This window comes from Saccostrea cucullata, unplaced genomic scaffold (genome assembly GCF_032062105.1).
Source record: "Saccostrea cucullata isolate Sc308-1 unplaced genomic scaffold, CSIRO_AGI_Scuc_v1 ctg231, whole genome shotgun sequence".
Lineage (NCBI taxonomy): Eukaryota > Metazoa > Mollusca > Bivalvia > Ostreida > Ostreidae > Saccostrea > Saccostrea cuccullata.
In genome coordinates, this window is record NW_026926599.1 from 150,914 (window position 1) to 162,110 (window position 11,197).

The window sequence follows — 11,197 nt, forward strand, 5'->3', positions numbered from 1 at the left end:
CTTAAGAAAACCCATTGCGTTAATCACTTCATGAACTACAGTCGACATGTCGTCTGTACTGAGTTCTTGATCAGTGGCTGTTCCATTAATAAAACGTTTAAAGACGTTCGTATCATTTATACAATAATTTATCTTTTTAATCCAACATTAAATGATTGTTCAAACAGATGTACTCTTCAAAAATAGAAACGCACATTAGAATTTTAGTGACACATTGAACATAAAGATTATTTAGAAAAATGATGCATTGATAAAACAGATATGTGGAAAGCAACAGGAATACTATCTAAATGTCAAAATTACTCAACAATTTTAAAATTTTAGTCAGTTTAAGACCATTAAGGATGAATATCTGGTATGCCCCCCGCAGACACAAATGATAACCACAAACGGCATCAAATTGAAGCAAATGTGTTTTATAAAAACTGTATAGGAATACTCTCCAAACTTAGAACTTTGGCCAGCTGTTGTGGAGTCTGGGGATGCGATTGTTTTTGGAAAATCATGTCAATCCATTTTGTCCAATGCTGCTTAATTTGGATTAAATCTAGCAATTAAGATGACTGCGGCTGAAACAGATTGTAGGTGTGTCAAACGAGCCATATGTGGCTGTGAATTGTGAGATTGCAATACGGCTCTAGGATGCTGCAAAATTGAATGGGTATATGTAGGAAGAACATGGTTAGAGTACCTTCTTCCATCAAAGTCCATTAAATTCGAACCAAATCAATCTTACTTTCTTATAATACCGTTTTCCATATCATTACACTACCACCACCAACTTTTTTAACGTCCTGGAGGCAGTTATCTGTCTAACATTCATTACAGAGCATAAGCACTCTGAAACTTATAAGAGGCTTTCAGATAAACATTCTGGACTAGTAGGTTAACCAAAATGTTCAGCAGTGATGTTGTGGTCATACTCTATTGATCTGATATCTTTGAAGTCGACATTTTGGGTGTTGTGGAGTCGGAACAATAGCATGAATAATTCTCTTGCAATAATTCTTAGACAACTGAAAACGGTCTTGTTAGATAATCTGTGCAGTTTAGGGATAGTTGATATATAGCTTTATATGACGGCCTTGCCTTGCATTCATGCAATTTACGTAATCCTCGGAAGTGATGCTGTGCTGCTGATGTCACATGTAGTCTACCATATTTTTTGCGAACATTGTGTGTTCGTTGTTAATGGTTTATGTTTTATAGGTTAGATATGTTCTGTGCGTAACATTAAAACATCTTGCAATTGTGATTGCGGTACCCCTGCTTCCAGTCGCCCATTTTCCTTTGTATGCTACGCAACATTCAGATGTAGAATGTTTAGGAAGCGTCATTTTTCAGAAAAAATAAGATTCAAAATATCGAGAACCCCCATTTTTGATGGCCCCTTTGTACCTAAAGGAATTGCATCGGAATTCAACAAATGAAAATTGAAATCAAAATTTTGGGGGAAATTTTGCAAAATCGGGTCTTTATGTCTGTGAAACTTGTAGAATAGCTGTAAAGCTAACAATTGTTTTAAAAAGTCATGCATTTCACTCAAATACATCGTATCCAAACAAAAATATAAGGTATGACAAAACAATCATTTTCAGGGAATCGTTCCTACTATGCGTTTCTTTTTTTTTGAATAGTATATAAATATAAGCAAAAAATGTCTTTCTTTGTTTGTTATTGCTTGAATTAACGGTCGCAGCTATTGCAAAAAAAAAAAATTACATACCCCGATTTTGCAGGTTATGTATTTTTTTCTGCAATAGATGATTCCGTTTATTCCAGAAATAACAAACAAAGAAATAATTGTATTGTTTTATCAATGCACACACAGTCTTTCCCGGTAATTGCCACTGGCGATTTTATGTACTGACTACATTGAAGGATCAGCAGTTTTTCCTAGTCTCATTGTTTTTTTTTTTTTTTTTTTTTTTTTTTTTTTTTTTTTTTATGTGACATAAATAAAGTAGACCCTCAAACAACTTACGGAAATTTCGTGATCAAAAGAGTGAATATAAATTATTCCGTAGTGAAGATAAACAAATAATTTCCCGATGGAACTTTGATTGTTTGTAGAGGGCAGATAAGAATAGAAAATGTTGATAAATTATTTAATGCTAAAAATTCAGAATAAATTGCTTTCAATTTTAAGTTGAAGACCATGATAAATGTAAATAAATGGTTAAATTCGTCATCAAGTAATTACAAAAAAAATGTTTATGTTCTAGAGTTAAAATACAAGGTCGTTACAACTTTCAGTCAGAATTTCAATTAATGTAAAGCTCCAGCAACTGTCACAAAATGTTTTCAAAGACACAGATAGTAAAAACTTTATATTTTGAACATGGTCTATTTTTTCCTAGGCATGGTAACATCAACGGTGCTGCGTCATCAAGTTATACGTCATCAATTTGAATTAAGCAATCATTCATGTAGTTTTGCAGAGGAAATCTCAAAGTTTTGTTAAAATGAAAATTGTATGAGATGAATAGAACATATATAGTTGTGTGGTTTGAAATGGTGTTTATTCGCCCAGCAAGCCTCGCGATTACATACACCATTTCAACTCGTTGGATAAAGCCAATATCAAATTACACAATATAGATGTCCTCTATTTCTAATATACTAATCGAAAATATATGGTCTAAAATTGACGTCATCTCGCCTATAAAAACGTCATAATATTTCACTGATTTGGTCAAGGTAGAATATTCTGTATGCATCCTTATAACCCCTGCAGTGTAGGGGTAGAAATTCGATGAATGATTTCTTAAATGCTTCAATATAATTATACCATAGTAACGTGTATGTAATAGTTAGTATACAAATTATTTTTATCAAGCATTCATGAAATCAGGCCTGAATCTTTACGAAACAGTCATTGACAACAGTTTGCTTTGCCGAAAATGTTATCTATAGGGTTCTTAACATGTTAAAATATAACAACCAATTTTCCACTGAAAATAATTTAGGGTATCAAAGACTTATCATTGAAAGTTTGAAGACATTCTGTGACTATGCGTTCCACAGCTCCAATATAAGCTTTCAAGTCATTACAAAGAATGGTTCTTAATAAGTAAAGGATCTGTTAAAAACACCTTAACATGTTCCTGCATCAGCAAAATACAGGTCAAATCAAACAATTCTGTAGAGTGCATCCTTAATTAGATATATCATCTATGCAATTTTGTTCAATCTATGTGTTATAAAGTTGCCTGACACCATCAATTATGTTTTTAACCTGCTTCAAAACTTTAACCTGGTCTACAACCATGAACTTTGATATTCTTAAGCTGAATTAACACTACATTTGTAGTATGCAACATCTGAAACCTGGGATGGTTTGAAAAATCATACTAGAGGACTTTTCCTGTATCAATAGGGTGAATAAAAATACTTGAAAATAATTCTTTATAACACGAAATTTGAACGCACATATGATGTAAACTCCACCAACTTCAATGAAATAAACAAAAATGATTTTATAACTTATTTTATTATATACAGAAACATCAATGGATTTGGTGGTAGGCATAGCCTTTTTAGCACACTCCATAGGTACAAGGTTCATTTAAATTATTTATAATACTACACAGATTGAAAGGCTAATATCATAAATAAGTTATATTTGAGAAACAGAAAATTAACTTGAAATAAGGCGGGGATAAACATTGTAAGTGATTACCTGTTCCATGTAAGAAAAATAAGGGGAAAATTATTACAATGAAAAACATCAAATTATACAAAATACAATGAATATGCATTTTATTAAAATCACACTTTCATTGTCTCTATGAAACCTCTCAGTTTGTTAAATATAATTCATGAACATAATCACACAATTTAAAACTTTTTGCATAAGAAATATTAATGTCATCAGATAACAATAGGTTAAGAGATACATGATGTTGTAGGTCTATACTATTTACATGTACAAGCTCAGGTGAGCTGAAATGAATAAATATTCTTTCTAACAATGACTCCAAACTAAACTTCAGCAACCTAATGTCTTTTATTTTGACAAAAATCAGTAAATGTAAACATAATAACAAGCATATGAAATCATTCTTGTTTGGTTGTGATTTCAATACAGTTTAAGAATTAAACAGTTTCACTTTGTGTCTGAAAATTTAAATCAGAATCATATTTTGTTTCAGGCTTTAACATTTTCATAATAAATTCTTGAACACTTGACATTGCCTCCTTCATCATTTTGTGAGGTTTTTTCGTTTTATTTATTTTCATAATAGCATCTTCTTTCTCCTTTGAAGTTAATTTTTCAAGATCATCCATATACATTTTTATAGTGAATGTTTTTAGTTTTCTGCAGATGTCCGACAAAATCAACCAAGTCTCATCGAGTTCTGTCTGAGGGTTTGAGGCTGAGCTCACGTGTACAGCCAATGAGTTTCGGATCATCCTTATTCTCTCTAAATCATCACCCACCCTTATCTCTCCTGGTGATGGCATACTGTTTCCATCCCATCTTCCTTTTCTTAACCTTTGGTTCTTCGAACCAAGGTTTCTGATCAACATGTACATTACTTGAATATCAAAACTTTTATATCCAACATTTTTAGTCTTTTTCAAGATATCTTCTTGATCTGAGAGAAATGTTTTATGAATTGATGATGTCTTCACTTCGTTATATAGAAGGAGAGACTGTAGTTGCCACTCAATCATGTCTATGTAGCCTTGGTTTACCACGATTTTAGTTGCCATTTTGCCTTTTGGAAACCTAAATCGATCAACTCTATTTTCTTTAGTTCCAGAAATGTCTGCCTTACTCTGAAACAATATCAATAATAATTTATTTATTGCATCCTATCAAACATAATGTATATATAAGGCAAATGCATAAACACTGCTTATATTATTTTAGAAAAAAAATAGTTTAAGAGAATATCTAACAGTTTGTAAAAGTAATACTAAGTTGAATTTTATTCTTATTAAAAAGACAAAACAAAATTGGCTGATAGTGGATGCTCACTCTAATGAACAACTTATTTCCGTATTGTTTGCTTCTACAGGTCCTTGTTTTTTTTTCTTATTCAAATTTTGTTTTGTTAACAGGGTTTATAAAATCGCACATGTTTAGCGATCTTAGTCCTTTACAACAGAAAAGAGAGGGCTGTGAGTAATTAGAGAAGGTCTGTAGAAAATCTCGATACAATAAAAGCATCACCTTGAAACTACTGAGATGAAGACATTGCAAAGTGCTCTGCAAGGTCTTCTAAATGTCAATACTTATAACTGTCAGTTATTCATATATTAAAAAAAAAAATTCTTAAAGCTTTTATGCATTTTAAATACATGTATATGACTAATTAACCAAAATCCGTGTACCTAACCGATAACCACGATGTCCTAATTGTAGTACAGAGGTGGGTGTCACCTTAAAAAACCACTTATGTTTTTAGAATATATATACTTCAGTCTGGAACCTGGAACAAGGGGGTTATGATTTCATGTGTTTTGTAAAGAAGAAATTGCTCATGTAATTATATGACCAGTCAATCAAGTGTCTCTAACAAAAAAAGATACTCAATGATTTAATTACTACATAATATAAAAAAACCCTTTCCTTTCCCTTCACTCAAGTACTTGGAGAATATGTCCATGTATCCCATAATAATATCTTTATTTTGGATTATTTATTTATTTAATAATATTTTTATATTTATCATGAAGCGCTTACGCGCTTCATGAATTATGCCGTTGTGAAGCATCGTAGTTCATTATCTCATGCATCTTCAAACATTAAATTCATTTCTTAAATAGACCTTGATCATAACAAGCATGAAAAAGATGTTTAAGTGGAACACTGATGCCCCTGTAAAGCAGCATTGCAATAATAAACTTTTATTTAAATGCAAATTAAAAATATCAGTACCCAAAATAGGGTCTTCTAACGATAAATATAATTGTGAAATATGAAAGCGCAAGCACTACCTAGTCTAAAGTTGGCAAAGGATATAGGATAAGCTTTTGAAATGTATAGGTCAAACTCCAGGGTCAAGGTCAAGAGTCAATATTGTTGGTTTTGGTAGAAAGGTCTTGTCGTAGTTTTACGTATGTGAAATATTTGAGTTTTAATCACAACAGTTCAAAAGATATGACCAAGGTAATTTTTTTTAAAAAGGTCAAACTCCAAGATCAAAGTCAAAGTTCTTGATATCCAATAAAGGTCTTGTCACAAGGATTAAATATGTGAAGTATGAAAATCTAACCCCTAGCTTTTTAAATTTTATAATTTTGAGTCCAAGTCCAAGATCAAAGTGTCAAAGGTACTTCTGTTCAATGAATGGACACTTCACAAGGTTTACACATGTGAAGTTTAAACATCCTTACCCTTACCGTTCAAAAGTTAAAGCCAATGTTAAAGTTTTTCATAAGTTCAGAATCTCCTAGTCCTAGGTCTAGGTCAAAAAATCAATGTTCTTGGAATCCAATAAAAGGTCAGGCAACAAAATTACAATTGTGAAATCTGAAAGTGATAGTATCTATTATTCAGAAGTTATGGCCAAAGTAAAGATATTAAATTTGTAAGAATATTTCAATAAGTTCAAGGTTAATAGCACAAATATGGTGGTACCTAAAGAAATCTCCTGTCAAAAGGAATGCCCATGTGAAATGTGAAAGTCATACTTCCACTAAATCAAAATTTATGGGCAAGGTTAATGATTTTTTTGTGGACAAACAGACAATTAGACAGCTAGACACACGAATGGACACGACACACACTATATAACCCCGAATCTCTGATTACGGGTCATAAAATGATAGGGAGGCAATGTGATTCCTATTTTCCCTTATAATAAATAAATCTTATTGGTGGGGGAACAAATTATGTGGATACGGAACAATTACCTTTTCCCAGAAACCCAGATTTCTGTTTACACTTATCAAACGTTTTTTCTGAAGTTGAGAATAGGACTGCAGTTCTTCAGCGTTGATTTTGGACAGCTCACTTTCAAGAATTAAAGATAGTTCTTTATTCCCAAAAAAATTGGATTTCCTTTGGAATAATTTTGCGTCAATAAATGGATCTGAAAAGGTTTCTTTATAATATATCACGGAATTAGCAATTTCATTCGCTACTTCGTTATATACGTGCAACTGTGTGTCCTTTTTACATATGAGAGCCACAACAGTGTGTTCTTTGTTGCTGTTTGTTTGATAGACACACGGACACCCTTCTTTATCTGTGTTTATTGAAACACCCCATCTAAGCACAGAATGGAGGAGAATTCGAGCGTTTCCCCGCGTTTCCTCGCACAAGTTGGCTTTAAACTGTTTTTTGTTCATACCTGGGACATACCGAAACATGCAATGTTCCGATCCAATCTCAAAAGATGCAAGCATCCGAAACGCTTCTATGTGAGGCACAATTTTCTTTTTATGTTTCTGGTATGAACGTTCATCTTTCCATAGACCGTCTATCAATATGTCATGAAGTTCCCCTGTTTTGTTAAAAGACTTCCATGCTCTTAATAATCCCCCTTTACAATCTTTCTTGATGTGATTTTCAGCAGCAATGTCCAGTACTACATGTTCCCTCAATTTCCTTTCTTTAAACTCCAAACGAATTCCAATATCATGGAAGCATTCCAAAAACGTATACATTTCTACGTCACGTTTAAATTGGTTCGACAAATTCATCCACGCTGAATCAAGCAATAACCTTTTCACAAAATCCAACAGAAAACGCAATACTATTTTTGAATTGTTTTCGTCAGAAAACGGTTCCGATTTAGACTTTCTCATTGCCTCCAGTATTATCATTGATTCACAATCAGGTTCCACCAGACACAGTGCATTTTCCCGATAATTCACAAACTTATTTAGCCAATATCTGTCCGAAAACTCCTTTCCTATTTCCTGAAGAGAAAAACAAAAAAAATGTGTATTTAATAGAAAACTGAATGTGAAGATGTGCTTTATGAAAGCCCATTTAGGACTTATCAAAAATATTTTTGAATTTCTTATAACAATGTTTAGAATTCTTTTTAACGAATTTAATTTGTTATAACAGATCCATTGGATTCGTTTTTATTAATTTGATTTGTTATAAAATATTCATTGAATTAGTTATAACGAATTTAATTTGTTATTACAGATTTATTAATTTATCATAACGAATTATATCTGTTATTACAGATTTGTTGAATTCGTTATAACACATTTAATCTGTTATGACAGATTACTTGAATTCGTTATAACAAATTTAATCTGTTATTACAGATTTGTTGAATTCGTTATAACCAAATTCTTGAATTGGTTATAACGAATTCAACAAATATGTAATAACTACGGAAACGTATAACCGCCTCGTGTTTTTGTATTAGAACAAGGTATTATGATAAAAAATGTTGTCAAATACAATTGGTTCAAGGTTTGGCGATTTAAATATTACAACAATCTCTTGATGAATAATACTTTTCTGATATATTTTAGACACTTTGATATATCCAAATTGAATTCTTAATTGTCTCACTTAAATAATGCCTAAAAAGTATGTTTCTAAAATTAAATATCGAAGAAATTATTGCAATACAACATATATGAAGATTTCGCTAAGACAACTCGATTTAATCAAAAAGCAAAATTCACCAAAATAAGAACGTCTTGTAACATCAGATTTTTTAATAATAACTATTGTATGAAATGGATGAGTTGGTGCTTTTTAAGGACCCTGGCCATTCTTTGAAAACCGTAGCTACGGGCCTGATTTCCATTCTCCGAAATTGATTTAATTTAAAAAAAATCTAAAATTTAACACTGTCACAATGATTTAATTTTTCTCAAAATAAATTAAAAATAAATTAGCAGTTTTTACAGTGTTATAATTGTTTATATATATTGTTTATATATCTGCTTTTTAAATGTACTCAAAAAACAACTTCACAATGTATGTTTGTATAAATTATAACATAAATCTTAATTTATCAAATAAATGAAAGCACGATTTTTTTTTTGGGGGGGGGGGGGTTGCGCCGGGGACATTGCTATCTATGAGCTTGTGTGCTATCTTTAGAAAGAAGAGGACAAAATGCAAATCGTTTCGTTCATTTCATCAATCTACACATCAAGTTAAAAGAAAATACATAGGAGTATATGGAGACGTACGCTCGATTTTTTCTAATCGAATTATCAAAGAAAATATACAACTTTCTCTTTTTGAATTTTTAATAGTTTGAGGTCATACTTAATAATGCATGACATCACATCAGACGAAAATATTTCATGCATATATTTCTGCGCATGTTCTCCAAGCTAAGAGCATGATTAAAGATTTCGTTATCATAGTTTGAATAGTAAAAGTATTACCAAAAATAATGACTGTCCTTTGAAGCAACATTCATGAGATTTATTATTTAGGGAAGGGCCTACAAGGATACTATAACTATTTGAATTTATTTATTAAATCAGACATTAATTCAGTGTAATACGTTTTATTAAGGATGAATTCATTTTCTCCTTGTATGTCCTCATCGTACTGTACAAAGACTTGATCTTATAAATATACGTATACTAAATGTAAAAATACTCAGTCTTTATCTTATGATAATCAATTTTATTGGCTTATGACTAATGAAGACTCTGGCATCCTTAGATCACTTGTTAGTATAATGTACTTTTTTCCCAGTTTCTTGTCTTTAACTATGATTTTATTATAACATATACAGTAATTCATGAATTGTCTTCGTTTCTAAGGCTCATTATATAAATTTCATTTTAGAAGAACTTGGATTTAATTCTACAAGTGGTAATCCTACTTACGCATATACTACTCTTTCTAAGGAAGAAATTCTTCAAAATCACCTGTGTAACAAACTAAATTTAATCCAGTAGGATACCCCTAGTGCGTTAGTGTAAATATTGTTATTTATCCTGTGGGGAGCCCCTCGATGTGTAATTTTATCTACCTGAGAGCTCGTGTTCGGGTAGTACCCGGGAAGTCACAGCCGAGATAAGACCTGTTTGGCTTGTTGTTATGATGAAGTAGCCTGGGCGGGTACTCAAACTACATCAGGTATTTGAAAATACAATTTGTAAAATATGGTTTCTTGTGTGAGTCTGCACGTTTAGTATGGTTGTTTTATTATATTTTTCCCCAGGGTCCTATTTCCTCGGGCTTTTGTCCCGTTTCGTAATTATCAGGTCTTGGGCGGGGTACTACAGCTAATTACATTGACAATAGCCAGTCGGCAGTCCAGGGAGCCAGGGAGAGGCTTGCAATGGGTAATGGTTTTGCAGTAACAGCGGCAATTGTGTGAGAGAGTACGAAAGAGTACGGCAGCCCTGACGGACACATCCGAACCAGCAATTTCAAGTTATGTGTTATAATGAAATCTCCTGTTTAAAATAATATAAATTCAAACCAAAGTTAATCTAGACGGCGTTGTGAAAGTTGATTATGTGATATATGTGATACTTGTGAAAGTTATAATATTCAATTTAATTTGTGAAAGAAAACCCGTTTATCAGAGGAAATTCAAAAACCGGAACTCAAACCTCCAGCAAGGGTGTGGTGATTAATTGACTACGTCTTAAAGAACATTCTTCCAGGACTGACGTGCTGCTGATAGACAATTCATTTCTATATTCTTTAATTTGTTTCTTTTGTTGTACAATTTACTTTTGTTTTGTTTATTAAATTTTGTTAAAATTTCATTTTGTTTTGTTTCCTTCATTTATTCAAGTTCTTAAAGTGTATAACCCACATCTCAACAACCTGTCAGTTTTAAATACTTCTAATATTCCACAGAGCCAAAATGAATTTGAACTACCTTATATATATTGGATTACGAAACTTCATAAGAATCCTTACAAACAAAGATACATTGCAGGTTCAAGTAAATGTTCAACCAAGCCTCTTTCGTTACTTCTCACTAAAATATTGACAGTAGTGAAGGAAAAACTTTAAGAGTACTGTACAACTATATATTCAAGAAGTGGTGTAAATCAGATGTGGATACTTAAAAATTCTAAAGAACTTTTGGAAAATTTGAAATCACAAGACTTTACAAGAATCAACAGCATTAAAACTTACGACTTTTCAACTTTATACACAACAATTCCGCACGACAAATTAAAATCCAGGCTTTTTGATATCATTGACAGCTGCTTCTTAAACAAAAATGGAACTCGTAAGTTTACCTACCTGGTTATTGGTCATTTGAAAAATTATTTTGTT

The 11,197-nt window shown here is 31.9% G+C and overlaps 1 protein-coding gene across 1 annotated transcript; it reads right to left on the reverse strand.

Annotated features, from left to right (window-relative positions):
• Window positions 1-4,074: 4,074 nt before the first annotated feature.
• Window positions 4,075-7,312, reverse strand: LOC134272203 (uncharacterized). The gene is made up of 3 exons (XM_062754450.1): window positions 7,308-7,312; window positions 6,868-6,967; window positions 4,075-4,785 (listed from the first exon to the last, which is right to left on the reverse strand). The coding sequence occupies exon 3, from the start codon at window positions 4,717-4,719 to the stop codon at window positions 4,099-4,101; it is 621 nt and encodes a 206-aa protein (XP_062610434.1). The 5' UTR covers window positions 4,720-4,785; window positions 6,868-6,967; window positions 7,308-7,312; the 3' UTR covers window positions 4,075-4,098.
• Between the last annotated feature and the right edge of the window lie 3,885 nt (window positions 7,313-11,197).